This window comes from Gopherus evgoodei, chromosome 22 (assembly GCF_007399415.2).
Source record: "Gopherus evgoodei ecotype Sinaloan lineage chromosome 22, rGopEvg1_v1.p, whole genome shotgun sequence".
NCBI lineage: Eukaryota > Metazoa > Chordata > Testudines > Testudinidae > Gopherus > Gopherus evgoodei.
This window is the reverse complement of record NC_044343.1, coordinates 11,429,523-11,455,601: the sequence shown is the minus strand read 5'-3', so window position 1 is coordinate 11,455,601 and position 26,079 is coordinate 11,429,523. Positions and strand designations below refer to the sequence as shown.

At 45.6% G+C, this 26,079-nt stretch overlaps 1 protein-coding gene across 4 annotated transcripts in view; it reads right to left on the bottom strand.

Moving 5' to 3' along the window:
* REXO1 (RNA exonuclease 1 homolog) overlaps positions 1 to 26,079 on the bottom strand; it is a 76,208-nt gene that overhangs the window by 6,757 nt on the left and 43,372 nt on the right. For 2 of the 4 annotated variants that reach the window (XM_030540707.1, XM_030540708.1), the window contains exons 7-14: positions 24,717 to 24,840; positions 22,939 to 23,052; positions 21,161 to 21,298; positions 17,734 to 17,847; positions 15,680 to 15,753; positions 4,436 to 4,546; positions 3,123 to 3,238; positions 1,955 to 2,093 (exon numbers count right to left, since the gene is read on the bottom strand). In XM_030540707.1, coding sequence (XP_030396567.1) covers positions 1,955 to 2,093; positions 3,123 to 3,238; positions 4,436 to 4,546; positions 15,680 to 15,753; positions 17,734 to 17,847; positions 21,161 to 21,298; positions 22,939 to 23,052; positions 24,717 to 24,840 — 930 coding nt within the window. Of the gene's footprint in view, positions 1 to 1,954; positions 2,094 to 3,122; positions 3,239 to 4,435; positions 4,547 to 15,679; positions 15,754 to 17,733; positions 17,848 to 21,160; positions 21,299 to 22,938; positions 23,053 to 24,716; positions 24,841 to 26,079 lie in introns of those variants that run through there. The other 2 variants (XM_030540709.1, XR_003997522.1) reach the window with 2 other exon arrangements.

Below are 26,079 nucleotides of genomic sequence, written 5' to 3'. Positions count from 1 at the left end.
ATTCACGACACAGGATGATTTGAACAGGCCTTTGACTCTCCAGTCACACGTCTGCCCCTTACTTTGTCTAGGCGCTTGCTAATGTTGCGTGACAACTTGCAACTCACTCGTTAATCGTTTCATCGCTGAGCTATGGAAATGCTTTAGAACAGCTGCAGTTTAATAGAAACAACCTGCCGCGTTCTTTGAAGTGTAAAACTGCCAAACATTATGGATAATCTCCTCTCTGGCACAGTCAAGTCTGGCATCAGCCCAAGCAGAATAATTACTTATGTAGATCAGGGAGACTGAGGAAAGGGGATAATACAGCTTTAAATATAAAACTGAAATGCTATTGCTATTTGAAGCTTGCTGTGGCCATTATTGGGATGTCTTCTTTACTGCCAGAGCCTTTAGAGATGATGACTTTGCACGGCACTGCCTGTAAAGCTTTGCTATATTGCTTTTAGGTTCGTTCTTTTGGCAGTTTCTGCAATGCTAAGAGAAAATAATGACTTTAAGAGGCCAACACCGTCATCTTGTGCTGATGAGACCGTAAATGATTTTTTTATTGTGATCACTGATACTTTGAGATCCTGGGAAGGAGGGTGGTATAGAAAGGCAAAGAGCTTACAGGCATGAATGCAGTAAACTTCCCAACGCCCCCAAGAGTCAGTAACTATTACCCCTTTATCAAATAGGGCTACCTGGATAAAGGATGGTTGTGTCATTTGTGGGCTTGAACCAAGAGCCAATCTGCCAGACTTCCCCTGACCTTGGGGGGAGTCACTTAGTCTCTCTGCGTTTCCATTTCTGTACAGTGGGGCAATGGCCTGGCCCTGCCCTGCCACACAGGGAAGTGGTGAGGATGAAAAAGACTGAGGAGCTCAGATCATAGAATATCAGGTTGCAAGGGACCTCAGGAGGTATCTAGCCCAACCCCCTGCTCAAAGCAGGACCAACCCGAGCTAAATCATCCCAGCCAGGCCTTTGTCAAGCCTGACCTTAAAAACCTCTAAGGAAGGAGATTCCACCACCTCCCTAGGGAACCCATTCCAGATGCTACGGTGATGAAGGCCAGAGAAGCACCTTAGGGCTTGTCTATACTCAAAATGCTACAGCAGCACTGCTGCGCCGATACTGCCTATCCGTCGGCATAGGCAACCCATCTCCCTGAGAGGCAGCAGCTCGGTCGACAGGAGAATTCTTCCGTCAACCTAGCCCCGTCTACACTGGGGGTAGGGAAGTGTAACTACACTACTCAGGGTGCGGACTTTTCACATCCCTGAGCGACACAGTTAAGCCAACTTAATTTGCTAGCATAGACCTGGCCCCAGATAGACAGAACAGTTAAAGTGATTTGACCAGGGTTACACAGGAAGTTAGTGGCAAACCAGGGGCTGGGATCCAGGAATTCAGTAGCCAGTCCTCTCCCTCTTACCAAATTAAATAATTCATGTGAACGCAGTCTTGGTTTCAGGGGACAATTGACAGGCCAGCCCTCCTCTGGGGTGGTTCCATGACAGTAAAAGAGGGATTCTCTTTCCACGGCTCATCCAATCTCTGACCACACTCCTGAGTGCATCAACAAGGAAACAATCTGGGTCCCTGGGGATGGTGTTTCTCCTTTCTACCGATGCCGGTCAGCTTAGAGCTCACTCAGGGGCTTAATGGCACACAACCAATCCCCTCCAGCCTCTAACCACTACACCATACTGCAAAGCTGCCTCATGGATAGCTCAGTCTCACAAAGCAATCCCATTCAGTCAGACAGAGCTAGATGGTATCCTTTGGTACAGATCACTAGTGACTTGAAACACTGCTTGTGCCCCTGCTCAACCGATCTGGCAGACTCCAATGGCTCGGACAATGCTGTACTGTGATCTTCTTGCTCTCATGAAGGCAAACTCTTTCTGTAATGGTGAACCGGTAAACACAGATTCAAGGAAAGGAAGGAGGGGACAGGCTTTGTTACCTTTAGTGCAAATAAATCGCTTTCCAAGCTGTGTCCTATCAAAATCGTGTCTGCGCTGAACATGTTTAATAGAACAGCTTGCACGTCTCGCAGGGTGATGCTTGCATTCTCCAGATCCTCCTCTGTCACACCTGAAAACCTGCAGTGCGACAGCAACAGGGGACTTTGAACCTTCCACACCCTAGCACCAACCACAGGTTTGGGGCAATGAAAACTTCCCTTTCTCAAAGTTTTCATGAAGTTTTCAGCCAAGTGATTCAGACCATTGAGATTTGGAGCACGACATGGTGACAGAGGCACCTTTTGGCACCTGCCCCCATTACTGAATCGGCTCTTGTTTAAGACTGCAGTTCTGGTGCGGAGGTCCTGGTCTTTGCGGTAACTGTGATTCACGTCTGAGACGCTCACAGTGGCAGCTCCTTTGCCCTCAAGGCCTTGTGACTTGGCCCACGTGATCACTGGGCCACTCGGGTTTGGTGCATTCATCCCCCCCCATAGAAGGAGATGGGCAGGCGGAGGCACCAAACCTGAGTAACATTGAGACCTCATGGGTCAGGTGCAACCCCAAGGACAGGAGCTGCTGTGGCAGGGTGGGCTCACTCTCCACACCCGTGCAGGACCCCTGTTCCTCCGCTTTCCAAGACATGCTTGTTTTCCCACACCTCTGCCATGAAATGCAGTAAAATTTTTGTGGATAAAATTGTAGCCTCACTCATGTTTTCTGGGCCAGTTCAGCATAGTTGCGGGTCTGTTACGACAATGTGATCCACTGAAATCAAGGCTTCACCTGAGTGGCAGCCACAATAGTCAGCATAGCAAGTAAGTGGCTAGGCTTGAGGGGAAGTCTTCATGCCCTCTGTATGAGAGGAAAAGCAGCCACGAATAAGCTTTGCAATTTCAAATTCTAATCATAAGCCACACGCTGCAGAGGCAGTGAACTCAGCTGCTAGGGAGGAATGGCTGGGGGGGACTTGAGAAATGCCTTGTCATCACTTCTCAAGCCAGCTACAGAGTGGTGCTGACAGGCTAAGGAGGAGAAGCCATGCCGAGATAGCAGTGTGGGGCTGCTGAAGTCATTTATTATTAAAAATTCTCCCCAGAAAGCAGAGTCAAAAAGCCTTTTTAATGGCTCTGGCCACACTCCATCCAGGGGAGGGGTTGCTCTTACCTGGTGTTGTAGTCCACCACTTTGTTGTCAGGTTTGACAAAGGTGTCATAGACCACTTTCAGGTCAGAGTTGATCACGGTTACTCTCGTCAGCTCCAGTCCTTGCTTGGTGTAACACTGTCAACCCCAAACAAGCAAAGAGAGCTGGTCTTAGCATGGTGTTTGCAGTCCAGGTCTTGGTATTTACGTACCACCCATGCATGTTAGCACTAGTGTGTCCTGAATTACGACAGTTACGCTGCTGCATGGCTGGCTGGCATGCATTGGCTAACAATGCCAGGGCCGCCCAGAGGGGGACAGAAGTGGGGCAATTTGACCCAGGCCCCACAGGGGCCCCCATGAGAGTTGTTCGGGGGCCCTGGAGCGGGGTCCTTTACTCGCTCTGGGGCCCCGAAAAACTCTCACAGGGCCTGAGCCCTCAGAGCTTCTTCCGCTCCAGGTCTTCAGCGGCAATTCAGCAGTGGGGGGTCCTTCCGCTCTGGGACCCGCCGCCGAAGTGCTGGGTCTTCGGCGGCAATTCGGTGGCAAGGGGCCCCCGCTGCCCAAGACCCCAGGTCCCCTGAATCCTCTGGGCAGCCCTGAACAATGCTATTTTTTAAAAGAAATTTATCATCTTAAGTGTGAACAGGAGCTGATCAATTAAAAATACATCTCCCACTAACTCCCAGAATGTGCTGTGACATCATACAGCCGGATAATCACACCGTCTGCCAAAGGGAAAAAAGAAGAGTCTTCTTTGATGCTAACTATGGCAGGTGAAGGAAATGTATCTAGGAGTCGTATATGTATGCCACAGCATGGCCTATAGACAGGCAGGTCTACAGTACGTGAGCTCTGGAGCACAGCATCAGAGGAGAATCAGTTATTCATACAGCAAGGGACCCTTCTGGTATAAATATTAATAAGAGTTCCACAAAGAGGATATCTACAATTTATAATCCACTTTTTAAAATAACTTGATACGCAGTGATCCTGAACAGGCTTGCTCTTAATAAACCGTATCAAAAGGATGCTTGAAAGCACTGGATTAGATCGTTCTGATCAATTACATCCTGAGTCCTGGCTCCTCTTGCAAATGGATTAGAATGTACTGTTCCCACTACTGATGGATAAGACTCCCACTCAGAGTAACTGTTGAACAACATGCAGCATCCCAAGTGCGGCTTTTCTTATTCTGGGAGACTGACAAGCGGAAACAGATCTCTACAGAGGAGCGCTGCAGAGAGCTGCCCTGTTCCACCCCAAGCTTTCCACCAGCCCTATTTCATGCATATGTTCCCCTTTCAGTTAGGATTTCTGCTACCGGATACCCACCATTTCACAGTCTAAAGCATAGATCCCTGGATAGCCATTGGTAGTAGGCAGCTTCTCAAAAGTTTTCACAAAACCCTCCAGGTTCTCCTTCCGGCCATCTTGGACATGTTGCTTTAAAAAGAAATCCACACACACTTGTAAGAAAAAAGCAAGTACCTGAAATCCCATCACAAGCCAGACACAAAACTCAGAACTAACTTTCCAACAGATCAAATCTCAGAATCAAATTTCTTTACATTTCCAACAATTACAAACGAAGAATAGGATTGGCTGGCAAAAGGTTCCAGCCGAGCAGGTACCCTGTAGAAAGGCAGCAATTACACAACAGCCAGTGATTATACAATTGTACAGGAAAATGTTTCATAAAGCAACAAGCGACCAGCTTGGCTTAACAGTGAAATCCTCGCTGATCTTAAACACAAAAAAGAAGCTTACAAGAAGTGGAAGATTGACAAATGACCAGGGAGGAGTATAAAAATATTGCTCAGGCAGGCAGGAGTGAAACCAGGAAGGACAAATCACACTTGGAGTTGCAGCTAGCAAGAGATGTGAAGGGTAACGAGAACAGTTTCTTCAGGTATGTTAGCAACAAGAAGGTGCTCAGGAAAAGTGTGGGCCCCTTACTGAACTGGGGTGGCAACCTAGTGACAGAGGATGTGGAAAAAGCTAATGTACTGAATGCTTTTTTTGTCTTTGTCTTCACAAACAAGGTCAGCTCCCAGACGGCTGCACTGGGCAGCACAGCATGGGCAGGAGGTGACCAGCCCTCTGTGGAGAAAGAAGTGGTTCGGGACTATTTAGAAAAGCTGCAGACGAGCACAAGTCCATGGGGCCGGATGCGCTGCATCTGAGGGTGCTAAAGGAGTTGGCGGATGTGATTGCAGAGCCTTTGGCCATTATCTTTGAAAACTCATGGCGATGAGGGGAGGTCCCGGATGACTGGAAAAAGGCTAACATAGTGTCCATCTTTAAAAAAGGAAAGGAGGAGGATCCGGGGAACTACAGGACCATCAGCCTCACCTCAGTCCCTGGAAAAATCATGGAGCAGGTCCTCAAGGAATCAATTCTGAAGCACTTAGAGGAGAGGAAAGTGATCAGGAACAGTCAGCATGGATTCACCAAGGGCAAGTCATGCCTGACTAACATAATTGCCTTCTATGAGGAGATAACTGGCTCTGTGGATGAGGGGAAAGCAGTGGATGTGTTATTCCTTCACTTCAGCAAAGCTTTTGGTACGGTCTCCCACAATATTCTTGCCAGCAGGTTAGAGAAGTATGGGCTGGATGAATGGACTATAAGGTGGATAGAAAGCTGGCTAGATCGTCGGGCTCAATGGGTAGTGATCAATGGCTACATGTCTGGTTGGTAGCTAGTATCAAGCGGAGTGCCCCAAGGGTCAGTCCTGGGGCCAGTTTTGTTCAGTACCTTCATTAATGATCTGGAGGATGGCATAGATTGCACCCTCAGCAAGTTTGCAGATGACACTAAACTGGGAGGAGTGGTAGATATGCTGGAGGGTAGGGATAGGATACAGAGAGACCTAGACAAATTAGAGGATTGGGCCAAAAGAAATCTAATGAGGTTCAACAAGGACAAGAGCAGAGTCCTGCACTTAGGACGGAAGAATCCCATGCACTGCTACAGAACAGGGCCTAGGAGTTACAGTGAACAAGATGCTGGATATGAGTCAACAGTGTGCCCTTGTTGCCAAGAAGGCTAACAGCATTTTGAGCTGTATAAGCAGGAGCATTGCCAGCAGATTGAGGGACATGATCATTCTGCCTCTATTCGGCATTGGTGAGGCCTCATCTGGAGTACTATGTCCAGTTTTGGGCCCCACACTACAAGGAGGATGTGGAAAAATTGGAAAGAGTCCAGCGGAGGGCAACAGAAATGATTAGGGGGCTGGAGCACATGACTTCTGAGGAGAGGCTGAGGGAACTGGGATTGTTTAGTCTGCAAAAGAGAAGAATGGGGGGGGGGGGGATTTGATAGCTGCTTTCAACTATCTGAAAGGGGGTTCCAAAGAGGATGGAGCTCGGCTGTGCTCTGTAGTGGCAGATGACAGAACAAGGAGCAATGGTCTCAAGTTGTGGTGGGGGAGGTCTAGGTTGGATATTAGGAAACACTTTCACTAGGAGGGTGGTGAAGCACTGGAATGGGTTCCCTAGGGAGGTGGTGGGATCTCCTTCCTTAGAGGTTTTTAAGGTCAGGCTTGACAAAGCCCTGGCTGGGATGATTTAGTTGGGGTTGGTTCTGCTTTGAGCAGGGGGTTGGACTAGATACCTCCTGAGGTCCCTTCCAACCCTGATATTCTATGAACAATTAGTGCTGTTATACTACAGCAAATACACAAAGTTGAAGGCATGGGGGCAGCAACAGACTGGAAAAATGCAGGTATTCTGCAGTCTCACACCACATGGTGATCCACTGCTTCCGATAACGTTACCACAGATGGCAAACCTGGTCATGTACAACCAGAATCTCACATCCAGGGCCAGCGCTTCCATTTAGGCAGCCTAGGCAATCGCCTAGGGTGCCAGGATTATTGGGGGGTGGCATTTTGCTGCAGGGGGGGGCAGGTGGCTCCGGTGGACCTGCCACAGTTGTGCCTGTGGAGGGTCCGCTGGTCCCGCGGCTCCAGTGGAGCTGCTGCAGGCATTTCTGCGGACGGTCCGCTGCTCCCATGGCTCCAGTGGACCTCCTGCAGGCACGACTGTGGCAGCTCCACCGGAGCCACAGGACCAGCGCGCGGTGTGGCGAAATGGCTGTGTGCCTAGGGCGCTAAAAATATTAGCGCGGGTCCTGCTCACATCCACATGGATCTAGAAGTTCAGGAATCACATCCGTAGCTCATGCTTGAGAGACAAGTTACACATTCAGGAACAGGTATTAAATGAGGAGGAAACTAACAAACATTTGCTCTTTCTCCTTAAAGAAAAAAGGTTAAGCAGGGAAATTCCATAGTGAGCATCTCATATTGAACCACTCCAGCTTCAGGCTCATTAGTTCATCCCTAGAATCCCTTCTATAGCATCATATCCCTATCTTGTGTGGCTACTGTCTCGATTTAAAGCTATGCATAACATATAAAGAGCCAATGAGAGGAGCATTCTAGGTATAAGGGAGTGCAAGGAAATCAAGATACTGTGCTCAGTCAGTGCTTACTTCAAAACCAGGCCATGCAGATAAACGCACAGAAACACATGAACAGCAAAGAGCTACTGCCTTCCATTTATCTTCTGGGCCTTATGAGCAAATTTCCAAAGTGTTAAATTATTGTCCCATTATGAAGCAATAACCTTATTCTGAACTAAAGCTCTAAGATCAAGGAGTTTTAGCCCAGAATACAGTTATTACTGCATTAGCAGGAAACACCCTCCCTCAAATTATATTGACATGAACGTAAGAACAGCCAGGGTCAGAACAAAGGTCCATCTAGCCCAGTATCCTGTCTTCTGACAGTGGCCAGTGCCAGGTGCCCCAGAGGGAATGAACACACCAGGGAATCATCAAGTGATCCATCCTCTGTTACCCATTCCCAGCTTCTGGCAAACAGAGGCTAGGGACACCATCCCTGCTCATCCTGGCTAATAGCCATTGATGAACCTATCCTCCAGGAACTTATCTAGTTCTTTTTTGAACCCTCTCACAGTCTTGGCCTTCACAACATCCTTTGGCAAGGAGTTCCACAGGTTGACAGTGCGTTGTGTGAAAAAATACTTCCTTTTGTTTGAACCTGCTGCTTGTTAATTTCATTTGGTGACCCCCTAGTTCTTGTGTTATGAGGAGTAAATAACACTTCCTTATTTACTTTCTCCACACCAGTCATGATTTTATAAACCTCTATCATATCCCCCCTTAGTCATCTCTTTTCCAAGCTGAAAAGTCCCAGTCTTATTAATCTCTCTTCATACGGAAGCTGTTCCATACCCCTAATCATTTTTGTTGCCCGTTTTTGAATCTCTTCCAATTCCATTATATCTTTTTTGAGATGGGGCAACCACATCTGCACACAGTATTCAAGGTGTGGGTGTACCCTGGATTTATAAAGAGGCAATATAGTATTTTCTGTCTTGTTATCTATCCCTTTCTTAATGATTCCCAACGTTCTGTTCACTTTTTTGACTGCTGCTGCCCATTAAGTGGATGTTTTCAGAGAACTCTCCACAATGACTCCAAGATCTCTTTCTTGAGTGTTAACAGCTAATTTAGATCCCATCGTATACGAACAGTTGGGATTATCGTTTCCAATGTGCATTACTTTGCATTTATCAACATTGAATTTCATCTGCCATTTTGTTGCCCAGTCACCCAGTTTTGTGAGATCCTTTTGTAGCTCTTCATAGTCTGCCTGGGACTTATCTACCTTGAGTAGTTTTGTATCATCTGCAAATTTTGCCACCTCACCTTTTAACCCTTTTTCCATATTTATGAATATGTTGAATAGGACTAGTCCAAGTACAGACCCCTGGGGGACACCATTATTTACCTCTCTCCATTCTGAAAACTGATCATTTATTCCTACCCTTTGTTTCCTATCTTTGAACCAGTTACTGACCCATGAGAGAACCTTCCCTCTTATCCCATGACAGCTTACTTTGCTTAAGAGCCTTTGGTGAAGAACATCGTCAAAGGCTTTTTGAAAATCTAAGTACACTATAGCCACTGGATCCCCCTTGTCCACATGCCTGTTGACCCCCTCAAAGAATTGGTGAGGCATGATTTCCCTTTACAAAAACCACATTGACTCTTCCCCAACAAGTTATGTTCATCTATGTATCTGACAATTTTGTTCTTTACGATAGTTTCAATCAGTTTGCCCGGTACGGAAGTCAGGCTTACCGGCCTGCAATCACCAAAATCACCTCTGGAGCCCTTTTTAAAAATTGGCGTCACATTAGGTATCCTCCAGTCACTTGGAACAGAAGCTGATTTAAATAATAGGTTACAAACTACAGTTGTTAGTTCTGCAATTTCACATCTGAGTTCCTTCAGAACTCTTGGGTAAAAACCATCTGGTTCTGGTGACTTATTACTGTTTAGTTTATCAATTTGTTCCAAACCACCTCTAATGACACCTCAATCTGTGACAGTTCCTCTAACTGGTCACCTAAAAAGAATGGTCCAGGTTTGGGAATCTCCTTCACATCCTCAGCCGTGAAGATCAATGCAAAGAATTCATTTAGTTTCTCTGCAATGGCCTTATCGTCCTTGAATGCTCCTTTAGCACCTCGATCATCCAGTGGCCCCACTGGTTGTTTAACAGCTTCCTGCTTCTGACGTACTTACAAAAATGTTGGCTATTACTTTGAGTCTTTGGCTGTTCTTCAAATTCTTTTTTGGCCTTCCTAATTATATTGTTACACTTCATTTGCCAGAGTTTATGCTCCTTTCTATTTGCCTTGCTAGGATTTAACTTCCACTTTTTAAAGGAGGCCTCTTTGTCTCTCACTGCTTCTTTTACTTCGTTGTTTAGCCAGGGTGGCACTTTTTTGGTTGTCTATGTTCTTTTTAATTTGGGGTATACATTTAAGTTGAACCTCTATTATGCTGTCTTTAAAAAGTTTCCACGCAGTTTGCAGAGATTTCACTTTTGGCGCTGCACCTTTTAATGTCTGTTTAACTAACTTCTTTTTTGTGTAGTCCTCCTTTCTGAAATTAAATGCTACAGTGGTGGGCTGCTGTGGAGTTTCCCCCACCACAGAGATGCTAACTTTAATTATATTATGTTCACTATTACCAAGTCGTCCAGCTATATTCACCCCTTGGACCAGATCCTGTGCTGTATTTAGGACTAAATCAAGAATTGCCTCTCCTCTTGTGGGTTCCAGGACTAGCTGCTCCAAGACCAGCCATTTAAGGTGTCAAGAAACTCTCTGCAATCTGTCCTGAGGTGACATGTACCCAGTCAATATGGGGAGTTATTTTTATAGCCTCTCTAATCTCCCTGAGCATTTCACAGTCACTAGCACCATCCTGGTCAGGTGGTCGCTAATATATCCCTACTGCTATATTCTTATTAGAGCACGGCATTACTATCCATAGAGATTCTATGGTACAGTTTGCTTCATTTAAGATTTTTACTTAATTTGATTCTATGCTTTCTTTCACATATAGTGCCACTCCCTCACCAGCACGACCTGTTCTGTTCTTCCGATATATTTGTACCCTGGTATTACTGTGTCCCATTGATTATCCTCATTCCACCAAGTTTCTGTGATGCCTGTTATATCAATATCCTCATTTAATACGAGGCACTCTAGTTCACCTATATTATCTAGACTTCTAGCATTTGTATATAAGCACTTTAAAAACTTGTCCCTTTTTAACTGCCAGCCATTACATGATGTAACTGAATGGGCCTCTTTTTTATTTGACTGTTTCTCATCAGATCCTACCCATATTTTATCATTTTCCATCCTCTCCTCCTTACTAGGACATAGAGGATCTCCATTAATATATCCTCCCCTAAAGGATGTCTCTGTCTGAACTATGTGCTCCTCCTGTCGGCTTTCCCCCAGCCCTTAGCTTAAAAGCTGCTCTACGACCTTTTTAATTTTAAGTGCCAGCAATCTGGTTCCATTCTGGTTTAGGTGGAAGCCCATCCTTCCTGCATAGACTCTCCCTTTCCCAAAAGTTTCCCCAGTTCCTAATAAATCTAAACCCCTCCTCCCTACACCATTGTCTCATCCACGCATTGAGACCCTGCAGTTCTGCCTGTCTAAGTGACCCTGCGCGTGGAACTGGAAGCATTTCAGAAAATGCTACCATGGAGGTCCGAGACTTCAATCTCTTATGTAGCAGCCTAAATTTGGCCTCCAGAACCTCTTTCCTATCCTTCCCTGTGTCATTGGTACATACAAGTACCACGACCACAGGCCACTCCCAAGCACTACACAAAGTCTATCTAGATGTCTTGAGAGATCCGCAACTTTTGCACCAGGCAGGCAAGTCACCACGAGGTTCTCCTTGTCATCGCAAACCCAGCTATTTATGTTTCTAATGATCAAATCCCCCCATAACGATTACCTGTCTCATCCTAATAACTGGAGTTCCCTGCCCCAGAGTGCGAGAGGATACCATGACATCATCTGGAAGGATGATCCCAACTATGGGATCATTTCCCTCTGTTCCAGTTGGATGGTCTCCTTCCCTTTCATCCTCTTCAACAGCACAGAGGCTGTCAGACCAGGGGTGGGACTGTTCTACTGCATCCCAGAAAGTCTCATCCACGTTCTTCCCATTCTCGGTTGGCTTCTGTAATTTACTAGCCTCTGCCTGGCTACCACCCTCAACTCTCCAGCTACATGCCCACAACCAACACAGCTGTCTCAATACCTCATCTCCTCCATACACCAACACACCTCACTTGTCTCTGGCTCCTCCTTGTCCCATAAGGAAATAAATTACATTTGGCACTAGCTTTGGTGACTGGGTACGGAGAGTTAGAAGTCAAGGTGGCTGCACAGATGAAGAGATCCAAAGGCAATAGGCTAATCAAAGCAGATGTTTAAAAAGGTACCCAATAAAGGCAGAGAGAATAGCATGTTTGCATAAGCATGTGATTACTGCAAATCAGACATGCCCAAAGTGCAGGAAACCACATGAATGGGAATGAACTATGCTGTGCATCAGTGACTGTACAGCAGCCTCGCGTTACCAAAATTTCTCCTCCGTATCTGTTTCTTCAAAGCCAACACTATTCCTGTGTACAATAGCTCAACCATTTCCATGCCGTCAATGGCCAGACCTGCCAGCCCTGCATCTGTGCACACATATCAGGTTTCTTTTGCTAAGAAATGGGAGGATGCAGATACTTACAAAGACTGGTCATTGGGTATCAAGTGGGTTTTTTCTCCCTCAACTAGGGATGCAGTATGACTGGGCTCAGTAAAATAACCTAGCACATATGCTGGGACCACTGATAGCTAACGGCTGTCTGACTGTGTCACATGGGAGTTTGCTGCCCCATGCTCTCTTAGGGTACGTCTACACTACGGGTTAATTCTGATTTTACATAAACTGGTTTTATAAAACAGATTGTGTAAAGTCGAGTGCATGCGGCCACACTAAACACATTAATTCGGCGGTGTGCGTCCATGGTCCGAGGCTAGTGTCTATTTCCGGAGCGCTGCACTGTGGGTAGCTATTCCGTAGCTATCCCATAGTTCCCGCAGTCTCCCCAGCCCCTTAGAATTCTGGGTTGAGAGCCCAGTGGCTGATGAGGCAAAAATCACTGTCGTGGGTGGTTCTGGGTAAATGTCGTCAGTCATTCCTCCCTCCGGGAAAGCAACAGCAGACAGTCATTTCACGCCCTTTTCTTTCACGTGGTGGGGGAGGGAGTAAATTGACGAGCTATACCCTGAACCACGCTGGACAATGTGTTTGAAGCTACGGGCACTGGGAGCTCAGGCAAGAATGCAAATACTTTTTGGAGACTGCTGGGGACTGTGGGATAGCTGGAGTCCTCAGTACCCCCTCCCTCCCTCCATGAGCGCCCATTTGAGTCTCTCGCTTCCCGTTACGCTTGTCACGCAGCACTGTGTAACCTGTAGATTTTTTTTCCAAACGCTTTGGCATTTTGTCTTCTGTAACGGAGCTCTGATAGAACAGATTTGTTTTCCCATACAGCGATCAGATCCAGTATCTCCCGTACGGTCCATGCTGGAGCTCTTTTTGGATTTGGGACTGCATTGCCATCCATGCTGATCAGAACTCCATGCTGGGCAAACAGGAAATGAAAATCAAAATTTCGCGGGGCTTTTCCTGTTTACCTGGCCACTGCATCCGAGTTGAGATTGCTGTCCCGAGCGGTCACAGTGGTGCACTGTGGGATACCGCCCGGCGGCCAATACTGTCGATTTGCAGCCACACTAACCCTAATCCGATATGGTAATACTGATTTCAGCGCTACTCCTCTCATCGGGGAGGAGTACAGAAACAGATTTAAAGAGCTCTTTATATCAATATAAAGGGCCTCATAGTGTGGACATGTACAGCGTTAAATCGGTTTAAACGTGTAGTGTAGACCAGGCCTTACTTCCAGGTGTTTAGATGGTGAGGAGAACCAGCCCTCAACAGTTACTGTAAAGTGCAGCAGTTCCAGATGCACATTTACAGGAAAGCTAAAGTCGTCTGTGCAGCTCCAGTCTGCCATCTGCCGTTCGATTTGCTAACTGCAATGCAGCTCATGGCCTGTGCATCTCAAGTATGTTTGGCAGGAAAAGATGTAGAAATTTCATCAGGGCGAAGAACAGCCAAATATCCCATTCATAGGGCCTTGGCTACAGCTACTTGTTGTTTATAATGCCTGCCTTCAGAGCTGCTGAGAACAGCTCTCTTCCCTCTCCTGCCAAACACGCCCATTCTACTTTCCCTCATCACATGCCTGCTGGGGGATCACTGATATTGGCTCTGCCGTCAAGAGATGCTGTGAAAACTCACCCATTTTGATTAGAAAACAGAAAAGAGATGATTGTTGTGTAGCAATAGCAACCAGGAGATGGCGGTTGCAAGAGGATGCCTCAACCCCAGACAGCCCTGCAGCAGGCTTCATGGGAATAAGAGGCTACTAGGGAGACTGAATATTTCTTGAAAGGCTGTGAATTTTTATGGCTTAAGATGGCTTCTGTACTGCTGTTAGAGGCTTTCACAGAAGTCATGTTTCTATAACTTCTTGTCAAGGTCTTCTGGCTTAGCTGGATGATTTAGTTGGGGATTGGGATTTGAGCAGGGGGTTGGACTAGACACCTCCTGAGGTCGCTTCCAACCCTGATATTCTATGACTTCTCCCCACTGTATTTCTCCTTAGAACACTGTCAGATATAACCGATTAAAAAACATTGTCTTTTCTACTATGTGAGTAATAATAAATTAGAAAGAGCAAAAGCCCAGTAAATCCAGTCTCTGCCCTGAGGGCCAGGGCAGAATAATTCTGTACAATACACACCCCTGAAGCTTCTTCTGTTTTGCAAAACCTGGAGTTTTACAGCTGCCCTCGTACTTCCTGGCATCAAATATGGCTGCCTTTTGTTCGTTTCTCCTTCACAAGCGCTAGAGTCAGGTTAACAGGATGTACAGACCTCTCCAGTCATTACTTCATCATTGCTGCTGGGCCAGCCAAGGGCCTCAAAATCAGGGCGGGAAAAATGAGCTCTATTGCTACAGATTTTTAAAGACATGGGGCACATCAGACATTTTGAAGTTGATTAAATTTGGGGCCCAATAAAACTCGATAAGCTCCTTCTGTGTTCCCTCTTGCTTGGTTCTAGACAATGTTTCTTTGTCTGGAAACAAACTATCTAGCAACAAGGAAGTATAGAGAAGCCAGTGAAGCAAATGATTGAGAAGCAGCTCAGCAGACCCAACGGCAGGAGCTGATGGGACAGGGGTCCTCGCTTTAGACAGTCATTCATTCCCAAACTGGTCCTGTGCCAGGGCTAGGATTCCTCTTACAAGTGGCACATGGAAAGAGAGGCACCTTTTACCAACTAAGCATTCGGGAGCAACATTCTGCAAGAGACCAGAGCTCGATTCCTTAGCTGGTTTCTTACCCACTTGCATTTCAGGTGCTAGAACCACTTTCAGTTGCTGTGCCCCCAAGATTCGAGCAGCATTTATGGGTTCCAAAGGGACTGTCCCATCCAGTACTTTCCCGGGGGAGGGGGGGAGGGGGGAGGAGAGGGAAAGCGTTGAGCACTGATATGGAGGAGGACAGAACAAGCCAGGGTAATGAAAATAAAGTGCCCTGTAGAGGGAAGAAAACCCCATACTTCCCCCCCACTCCCCAAACCAAGAGTGGCTTTTATAGGCAGGTGAGGAAGGGAAGGCCAAGGGAAAATCTGTGTGAGAGAGACACTAGTTCTGTCCAGGTTGCTTTGTGCCACGTAGCTGTTTCCAAGCATCAGGAATAGCAGTGATTGTACTTGTAGCTCGAGTGCACCAACCTTCTCGGACTTCCTTTTACTCTAGCTCTAACACACCCTAAAAGCAGACCAGATCTTAACTCCTTGAGGGTGTCATGCATGATGGTTTGCCTAGAATCAATCAGTCAAATTCCAGGCAGAAACCCCTCTCTTGCCACATGATTTTTTTAAAGAAAATTTCCAACCTTTTAATAACTGAGTATGTTGAACATATAATCGCTTTTCCCAAAGAAAGCAGAGAGTCTTTTGAAAGCGCACACAAACAGTAAGTGACAGATGATCAGGGTCATGGAGAGGGAATAAAAGCACAACTTACTTTGGCCACCTGGCATCCTGGTGAACCCACAGCTCCTGAACAGCAGCTGTAGTGTGTTTCCCAGCCCCCCGGCACTGAAATAGCAAGAGACAGGAGTCAGACATCGGAGATAGCAAGGAACCTTGTTAGCTAAAGGGTACATCTACACAGCAGCAGGAGGCGTAACTCCCGATTCGGGGAGGCAGACATGCTAGATCTGCTCGAGCTAGTGCCTAAAAAGAAAGGTGTGGCCACAGTGGTATGCGGCAGTTTGAGGTAGCCACCAGAGTACAATCCCACATGACTCTGGTCACGTGCTTGGATGTCTACCTCGAGGTCCTGCTGTGGTCACGCTGCTATTTTTAGGCACTAGCTGGAGCCGAACTAGAGTGTGCATGTCAACCTGAGCTGGGCATTAGGCCTCCCGGCTGCTGAGTAGACGCGACCCAACTCTTTCAGGATCACTTGCTAAAATTTCTAGAGCAGTTAAAGGAAAAGATTGAGAAGTAAAGTCCCCAAACCTAGAGGGTTCGAGTGTTCCCCTTCCAGCCAGTCTAAACCAAGTTCAGCAGCAAGGTGCAAGAGCACCAGGTATGCTTTGGAGCTTTGTTGTGGATCTGGTTAGCAAACAGGCTTGCGAAACAGAGGCATGGATGACGAAGGCTGTGTGCGCAAAGGGATATTTTGAAAGCTACAGCAAAGATTTAAATTAGAAAGGCCTCTCTCTGGGAAAGAATTCGATTGAAAATACTGTGCTCTTTGGGGCAGTGACCACTACTCTGTACTGTTCACATAGCGCCTCATAAACAAGGAGCCCGACTGGGGCCTCGGGAAGCTATTGTAATAACAGTAAGACTGATTCAGTGGATACAATTAATCCGTCAGAGACCAGCATTATTTCTTAATAGATCCTGTTTTCACTCATCAGTTCTCCTTCCAACAGTCACTCATTCTAGAGACATAACCATCTCTAGACCTGGCTACTGCATCCTTCTGCTACACACTGCCCCCCACCTGCCTTCTAGAAAGGAAATTAGCTTAAAGGCAGAATCCCACACACAATAATGATCAGCTTGTTGACAAGCAAGTCAGCTCTGCCCCCACCAGTACAGTACATGCCTTTGCACTGACTCCAAACAGATTAAAATCATTTTTAGAGTTGGCCTGACCCTATTTTGAAAGCCCACAAGCCATTATCTTAAAAAGACAATGGGTTTACTAAAGGAAGACATAAGACCTAGGGAGGTGGGGGAGGGGAGGGGAGAGAATTGCCATAGGGTAATACAAAATCATAGAAATGTAGGATTGGAAAGGACCTCAATAGGTCATCTAGTCCTAAGTATTATCTACACCATTCCGAACAAGTGTTTATCTAAATAGTTCTTAAAACCCTCCAAGGATACCTAGGGAGTTTGTGGAAATTTGTTCTGGTGTTTAATTACCCTGACAGTTAGGAAGCTTTTCCTAATGTCTTACCTAAATCTCCCTTGCTGCAATTTAAGCCCAGTGGCGGCAGTGAAGGAAAACAATTTATCACCCTCATCTTTATAACAACCTTTTACACAAAGATTGTTATCAAGTTCCCCCACAAACCCATTTTTTATAATCTCTCCTTGTTGATCATGATTTCTAGACCTTTAATCACTGTTCTTGCTCTCCTCTGGACTTTCTCCAGTTTGTCCACATCTTTGCCAAAGCGTGGTGCCCAGAATTGGACCCAGTACACCAGCTGAAGCCCTATCAGTGCTGAGTAGAGTGGAAGAAGTATTTCTTTAAATTAAATCTTTGCTACAGCTGCAATGTTACATTTCATGGATCACACCACCACCTGTTACCATGGTGTTTTGCCAAGTCCACTCTTCTGTAATGTGTTCCATCACCAAGTGGCAAAATTACATACTGACAATTTGCAGCTACAATGCAAAACTTTGGTGAAACCCACAGAAAACAATAAAAAAAATGACAAAGCACAAAACCAAACTGGCTTTTGTAGTGAGTCAAGTTTAATAATAGGTCAGATGTTAAATGGCAAAGTGCAGCTAATGTTTTGCTGACACCTTCATCAGAGCCCTTACCTCGCTGCTTGCGTAGCCTTCCCCAGTGATGGAGACACTCCTCTTTACGAATGCAGTTTCCAGATGTTGAGACCATATATTCAGTACCACAGCGGCAGCAAACCCTGCACGAAGCTTTAAAACAAGGGGAGTTAGCTCACTGGAAAGTCTACATTTCAGCCAGTTTAAACAGGGCAATCCGTAAGTTAAATTTGTTCCTATTTCCAGTGTCAAAAAGAAACAGGAGACAGCTTTGCCTAGTGTTTAGAACAGGGAAGACTGGGAATGAGGATGCCAGAATTCATATGCCCCATCAAAGACTCAGGAGGTGACCTTGTGAAATTCAGTCTCTAGAGCTCAGTTTGCCCATTTATAAAATGAGTATAGTGCCGCTTACATATCAACTTAGAGATGTTAATGAGGCTTAATGTTTGTTAATTGCTTTGAACTCTCGGTTCTGACCTAGTACACACACAGCCTGTGTATTTTGAGATAGCTATACAACCACGGAAATACAGGGTTAGAAAATACTATTTTATATATATCTATATCTATATCTAGATATACACGTACACACACCATGGCTAAGCCAATTTTGCAGTTGAAATGTTAACCAATTTTCTTGAATCTTGCCTGCTGGAATTCTCAACCTTAACTCTGCATTAATGTTTAGATTTTGCATTTAATTTCCCTGATTTCACAAAAAAGAAAAAACGTAAACATGAAAAATGTCGCTTTAGTACCATGGCCTGTGTTCAGATGGCCATAAGTATGTATGAGCACTCAAAACCAAAACACGTGCCCCAAACACTTTAGAAACTGCATAGCACAAAGATGGAGAAAGGTAGTAAGAGAACATGTGAACATCATGATTCTGAAGTTCCTAAAACTTTATAAACATTGAACCAATTTTCCTCAAACTCAGCTTTGCATTCTTCCCTTATAGCAAACTTTAAAACAAACCTTGTTTGAATCTTCTAAGTAACAGGTACACCTCTACCTCGATGTAATGCTGTCCTTGGGAGCCAAAAAAATCTTACCACGTTATAGGTGAAATCGCGTTATATTGAACTTGCTTTGATCCACCAGAGTGCGCAGCCCCACCCCCCCAGAGCGCTGCTTTGCCGCGTTATATCTGAATTCGTGTTATATCGAGGTAGAGGTGTATCTGAAAGCACACGGTCTCCACTTAGAATATACAGGGAAAAATGAGTATTTGTCCCACCCTGGTCTCATCAATCCAAAGGGAGTCAAACATAAAAAAAATTAATTTTGGGCTGAGGCTAAGTATTGTAAGTTTCAGCTCAAGAGGAAAGTGAGAAAGTTAAAAACAACTAAAAAGCGGGTGGACGAGAGAAAAGGTTTAGAATGGAAACTTCAACATAGTCTTAACTGTTGCATTTCCTACTAAAAATGCTGTAACACTTTAGCAGGCATAGGAAAATGCAGCTCCCGCTGGGGTGAAACATGACACTAATAGCACACCATAAACTAACACCAGAATAGAACTTCACAGGGTATATAGGATAAGCACAACGTTAATTTCACTATTTAGAACTTGGCCCAAAGCCCTGGAATATTACCCCTGCTCTTTCCAAAAATGTACCATAAGATCGTTAATTTTTTTGATCACTTGTGGTCATTAGTTTTGTGGATCACCTGAAAGGAAGAATGCCCAAAGCCAGAGCACTGGGTGATTTTCTGTTGTGCTTTCTGCATTGTTCACTATTAAAAGTCTACAAGGGAGATTCCAAAAGTAAAAAGTTGATAGCAGGACCTCTAACCTCAATACAATTTAATTCCTTGCATTCTAGTCTGAACAATTTTCCCAAAAGCACAATATCAGTTTGGCTAACAGGTCTGTACAGCCTGTGTGTCCTACTTATCTACTTTATATTTTCATTCAATAGGTTGCAATAACATAATGATGTATGTTTCCAATGGCTTAAGTTACTGACAGCATCAAAACCAAAGCTCCCAATACACCTACAAGAAACTGCAGACACACACTAGGTACTACGAACTCTGGGCTACGTGAGGGTAGGCGATTGGTCAGCTCAGAAGATAAAGAATTTAACAAATACAGTACCTGTCAGCATTAAAGTCAACGAACTTCAGTGCAGGATGCAACAGTATTCACAGTACAAAAATGGATGCAAGGTGTTAAATGGATGAATGCTTAACACAGCTATCCCTCCATAACCAAATGACTGACTCCACTGAACAAGATACCTCAAGTCCCTTCTTTGCTCTTATACATTCTGATAATGCATTTATACTTTGCACTTTGGCCTGACATTTTATTCAGTCTGTAGGACTCTGGTCTCCTCTTAGTTTAAAAAGGAGAAGTTTAAGTCCTCCCAATGAATACCATTTTTCAGAAAATCAGATCCACTGCTTATTAAAGGGCCTTTAAAATTATGTGTGGTGGCACCCAAGCGTCAGAATTGAAAACTGCGTTATTCTAAATCATGCTGCAGTGTTACTGGGGACCCAATCAGGCACCTCCTGCAGTTTATTAAACCACCATAGCAGTTCATGGGAGCTACAGCTGTTTGAGTCCTAGAGTACGTCTCCCTCAATTCCCCTGGACATGAACTTGGTTTTCAATGCCCGCATGGAAACCCCTTAGGCAGCTCCACGAAAGGCTCTTTGTGAAACAATTTTGTCATTTGCCCTCCTCAGGGATGGCCTGCAAGCTCTGGGATATTTTGAATTCCAACCAGAGATGCTCACTATTTCTGGAGCGTGAAGCAGACAGGTAGCTCAGGGGACCTACGGGACGAGAGAAAGGCCAAGTGGGAACTCAATTAAAATGTGCTCCGCCCTAACGCTGAGATCTAGATACTTGTTCCCCAAAACACAGAACCTTTGCTGCCGTCAGGATTGACAAAACACCAGCCAAAGCTGGATATCAAATCAGACACCTACGTATGCTAACCCCTGAGGAGCGAACAATTTTTAAATTTTTTTTGAGGTTTATAACCCAGTAGTGCTCCACAATGCAGTGGAGAACAAGTGACTGCAATCCTGGTCATCTCCTCTGAGGACGTGAGAGTCAGCGGGCCAAGGAAGGGATACCAAAAGATTCTTGCCGCTGACAGCAGCTAGAATCACCTTACAAGGCATATGAGGCTGTGGTGAGGTCAAAGGGCATATACCCTGTAGTGAAAATAGCTCTCCAGGACATGAAGCCTTAGGAACCTCTCATTCATCAGAAAGATAGGGAGTCATTTGCAGCTACTCTCATCTTCAGTATGAAGGGGCAGCCTGCAGAGACACTGGTCCCAGCATACGAAATTCTGTCCTGATGAGAGTGAATGACCACACGCTGGAATCTGCAGTGTCCTCGGGCTGCACCTTCGAGGGTGGCTGCAGGCAGCATGGGGCGGACAGGCTGTACTTTGGCTAAGAAACCTTGCTGACCACAATAGCCAGCGGAGCTTACAGTCAGTATTTTTCTTCTCTTCCACAGTGAAAACGACGGCACGGCCGGCTTTCTCTGGATGTGGCATTGGGTAACCATTTTCCTTCAACTGCTCTTCTGTCAGGAGATACTCCTTCAGTCTTCTGTACAAAGCAGCTCCTAGGTACCAAAGGAAATGCTGATGTCGCAACACTGAAGAAGCAGGAGTACCAATCATTTTCTATGCAGGAGCCGTGCTACTCATCACCATTCACATAGAGAGCCCCATTGTCTCAGACTTGCTTCTACATCTTCTATTCAGCATTTAAACAATTCTGAGTCCAGGGAAATAGACTACAAGGCAACACTGGGCATGTACATATATGACCTGATTTGTATAGTTCTTCAGCAACTAATTTTAGGCACTTATGTCTCAAAATTTTGGCCTAGAACTGTTGAGGCATTCCAAAAAGGGTCCGACTTCAGAACATCTCAGTGGCTAGACTGTACACTTGGGAGCTTGATACATTATTTCAATCTTTAAAATGTTTTCAGCATTATACGGTTAAGTGTGTCAAGCAACATGCCTTCCACCACATCCCTTGAGAGGCTACCCACAGCCATTTAAGATCTTGCTCTCAGGAGTTTTTTCCTTATATTCAGCCTCGGTTTTCTTTTTGTTAATTTCATTTTATTATGCCTAGTTATAACTCCTTGTACCACACTCAGTAACTCCCCTCTATGCTTTGTGTTTACACCCTTCAAATACTAGTTCCCTCAACCTCTCCTCATAAGTCATGTGTCCCAGCCCCCAATCAATTTTGTTGCTCTCCGCTGGACTCTCTCCAATTTTTCCACATCCTTTCTGGAGTGGGGACCCAAAGCAGGACAATACTCCAGATGTGGCCTCACTAGTGCCAAATACAGGGGAATAATCACTTCCCTCAATCTGCTGGCAAGGCTCCTACTAATGCAGCCCAATATGCCGTTAGCCTTCTTGGCAAAGAAGACACTCTGTTGCTTACCTGAGCTACACAGATCCATTTAAACTTTCCTCATATGTCAATCCCTTCAGCCCCTTAGTAGTTTTTGTGGCTCTTCTCTGATCTCCCCAACAGCCTGTCTACTACACATCTCTTGGCAACTGAGATGTGCACAACTGATTCGACTCAACAACGATAATGCCAGTGGCACAATCCTTTGCATACAATTGGGCCTTTTAGTACAGTGTTGGTAAACCATTTGAAAAAGAGCCCCTACAGACCATATGGAGACATATTAACACTGAATACAGATAATCTCCTTTTACGGTGATGGACCCAAAATAATCACATGCAAAGCACCCCTTCTTGGGCAAGAAGGCAAAAGCAACCCCCAGTGCTGGAAATGGCAAGTTAATGATATGGAGCATCCAAAAGGCATCTGCAAATCCAAACACATCAAACAAGTTTTCTGACCACCTGTTGATGTTACATCAAAACCACATGGGCAGGATTAATGAACTCACCTCAAAAGTACAGCCCAGAAGAGGGAGGGCAGCTAGAGTGCACATCAGCCAGAGGTGGACTCCTTTTTCCTCAAGGGCTGGGGGTGGATGCCAAACATGCCACTGGAGTGAACAAGCCTGCAGCTCTTATATGGACTTCAGCACCCAGTATAGGTTTTGCACCGTTCGATAAGTGGTAACGTGCAAAGCTTTGACCTGACGATGAAGTCACGTTGCTTCATGGATCAGTAAGATGCCACCCTCCTCTATTCCAGCTATGTTATACACGCACCGCTGACTTGCAAGATATGGAACTAGAGAAAAAGGGACTTACCTGTCAAGTCCTCCGCCCGCAAGTTCCCTGATTGGTTTAGCGTAAAGCTCGTCTTAGCAGCGAGTTTCCCTCCTAGCACAGCTTCGTGGGACACCACCTTCCTGTTACTGGTCTCTGCCGTGAGAGAGAAGAGAAGAGAAACAGGAACAATAAAGGATCAAATCCACAGCTGCCAGCTTTTGACAGTAGAGTCTTTATTCCGGGGGGTGGGGCACGACACACAGAGGGAAGCTTAGGTACAGACAGGTTGGGTAGCGGAGAAACGATGGGTCGGTTTGCTCTCTTGGCATTTCTCTCTACTTCAAGAGCTGGAATTTGTTGGATGCTTTCAGGGCTGGCCTGTTCATTGGAATACTCCTATCTGTCACAGGAAAACTGCTGCCTATACTGTCAGCCTACTGTGTTTTTCCCAGGGGCAGCCAGGATAGCTATACAATTCTACAGTATACTCCCGGTAGCCGCATGCTCGCTGCTCTGTACCACACAATCCTGTGCGATAGGATAGCACAATCTTGTTCGCATACAAGGGACATTGCAACCACGCTGCAGGCTTTATTTCAGCCATGGGAACCATGACCTCTTCTGCTGCACAGCACTCTCATTTGGCAGAAACATGCCGAGAGTGGAAGTGGGCAAGGCAGAGAAGAGAACGCACTACAGCAGCTGTGTAGCTAGGAAAGTGAGGCTGTTTCCTGGAAAAGCTCCCGAGCAGCGAGGACAGGAAGAATTCATCTCTGCAGCATTTCTGCCAAAGACACCCCCCACCTCCTTTACTGACAAACAGCATCACCATGGCCCACCAAGAGGGCCAAGGCCGCTCTACCACCAAGTGCCTGCTGACCAGACTCTCACACTGAGGGCTTGTCTACACTTACCAGGGGATCCACGAGCAGTGATTGATAGATTGGCAATCGATTTAGCGGGTCTAGTGAAGATCCGCTAAATAAACAACAGATCGCTGTCCCGTTGACTCCTATACTCCACCAGATCGAGAAGAGTAGGGGGAGTCTCTCCTGTCAACATCGCATAGGATGGACTGCACGGTCAGTAGATCTAAGCTACGTTGGAGTTGCGCTATTCATGTAACTCAAATTGCGTAGCTTAGATCGAATTTCCCCTGTATAGAGTAGACAGGGCCTGAATCTTTCACCCTTCTTAAAAAAGAACCTCATTGCTTGGGAATATGTGCAACACATTAGATAATGGTTCACAGGTGCTTTTTACTAATCATTAACTGGCAGCTCTCCAAAAGGACAGCCTCCCAAAGTTCAGCCTAGCTGACTAATGGCTGTGAAAGTAATGGGGGGGGGGAGGGAGGGGGCTGAGATCAGAATTTTTTTTCACAAGAACAGCACAAATTGATTGTTTAATGTACCCTCTCGAGAGCCAATAATGAAATGTCTTAACCCTCTTCTTTTCTCTCTTGAAGCTTAATGTGTAACAGATTTCTGTGGTGATGGACGAGTCTCTCACTTTGAAGGCACCATGTGAAAGTTACTCCATTAGCAGGATTTTTCATTTTAAAGAACTTGTGCTAAAAAAACCACCCATCCTCATGGCATTATCTCCATTTAGGTATAGACAGCCAACAAAGCATTGCAGGATTTTCCTCTTGAGGAGATCTATTAAAGCTTGCAAGGCTATAAAGCTAACTCGAGTTGCTTGCCTTTCAAGCCTAATGCATCTGAGAAATGGCTCTGTCTTTTCAATGTGTTTCACTCTGCTGGCTCTAATCCCATCATGGTTTTGGATCTGAAAATCCACAGTGCAGTACGTACTGTTTACACAAGGCGGGGAATTGGGCACTAGACTTCTTAGCTTCTTTAATGTGTTCACTGCCACATTCAGGTAGATGTTCCGGCTGGTACTGCGTTCATAAGCCACCTTCTCCTCTGATAGAGCCTGCAAATAACGTAGTCTGTTACCACCTGCTCCTTTCGCGTGTTCAATTTTAGTTGTGTGAGAGAGCGTGAGTCTTCTTGAACACAGTACCCTCTTGTGATAGCAAAGTGATTATAAGAACATAAGAACGGCCGTACTGGGTCAGACCAAAGGTCCATCGAGCCCAGTAACCTGTCTACTGACAGTGGCCATGCAACTGGCACCAACAAACAGTTTCAGAAGCAATGTGCCAAGATACAAGGCAAGAGACACTATTTCAAAAACTATCTTGGGTCCTCCTACTTGTGGGATAACAGTGTTAACAGCAGGTCATGGAGGGGATGCATTTGAACTCTAGACATTCACAGCTAGATTCACAGCGTCGCCTAGACGCTGTCTTGGTTTTTTACTCACTAGTCCTCCTGCAGCAGCATGAAAGCACAGAGGTATGAAGCAGGCAAAAAGGGAGGTTATCCAGAATGGCAGATAAGAACCCATTCACCCTCAGAACCATGCCCTGGTGCCAATAGGAACATTTCCTACTGGGAGTGGGAAAGGAGAGATGCCACAAGAAAAATCCTCAGAGTTGGTTTTGCACCAGACACGTGGAGCATGTTATTTTGAATTTACCCAACTGACCTCACTGGTTATGGTTTCTCAAAGTAAAGCATGTGATTTTCTCAACTCTGCCTCGGAAAATGCTAATGATGTGTTAGCAGGTCACTGTGAGGCTCCTTAAAATCAAGGCACTGAGACTCAATAGTGAGGTAACATGAATGATGAGCTTTACAGATCATGTCGGCACCATATGCATATCTGTACAGACTGACAATCTCCAGAAGGTCTTTACCAGCATGCTCTAGGTTCAGGATAAAACTTGGGAAGGATCTTCCAGAGTCTGACTCCAGTTGTTTCAAAGTCTCAGCCACAAATCTGGAAGAGACTTCCCTGGGCCATGCATGGGGGGAGGGATAGCTCAGTGGTGAGCACTGGCCTGCTAAACCCAGGGTTGTGAGTTCAATCCTTGAGGGGGCCATTTAGGGAACTAGGGAAAAGATCTGTCTGGGGATTGGTCCTGCTTTGAGCAGGGGGTTGGACTAGATGACCTCCTGAGGTCCCTTCCAACCCTATAATTCTATGCATGGATCTCCCAGCAGGGAGCGAGGTGAAATTCCACTGAAATTGTAATCTTTGCCATTTTTCTACAGATCACATGCGTTTTTACCTACTTCACTCCTGAATAAGTAGCATTGGCTGCAG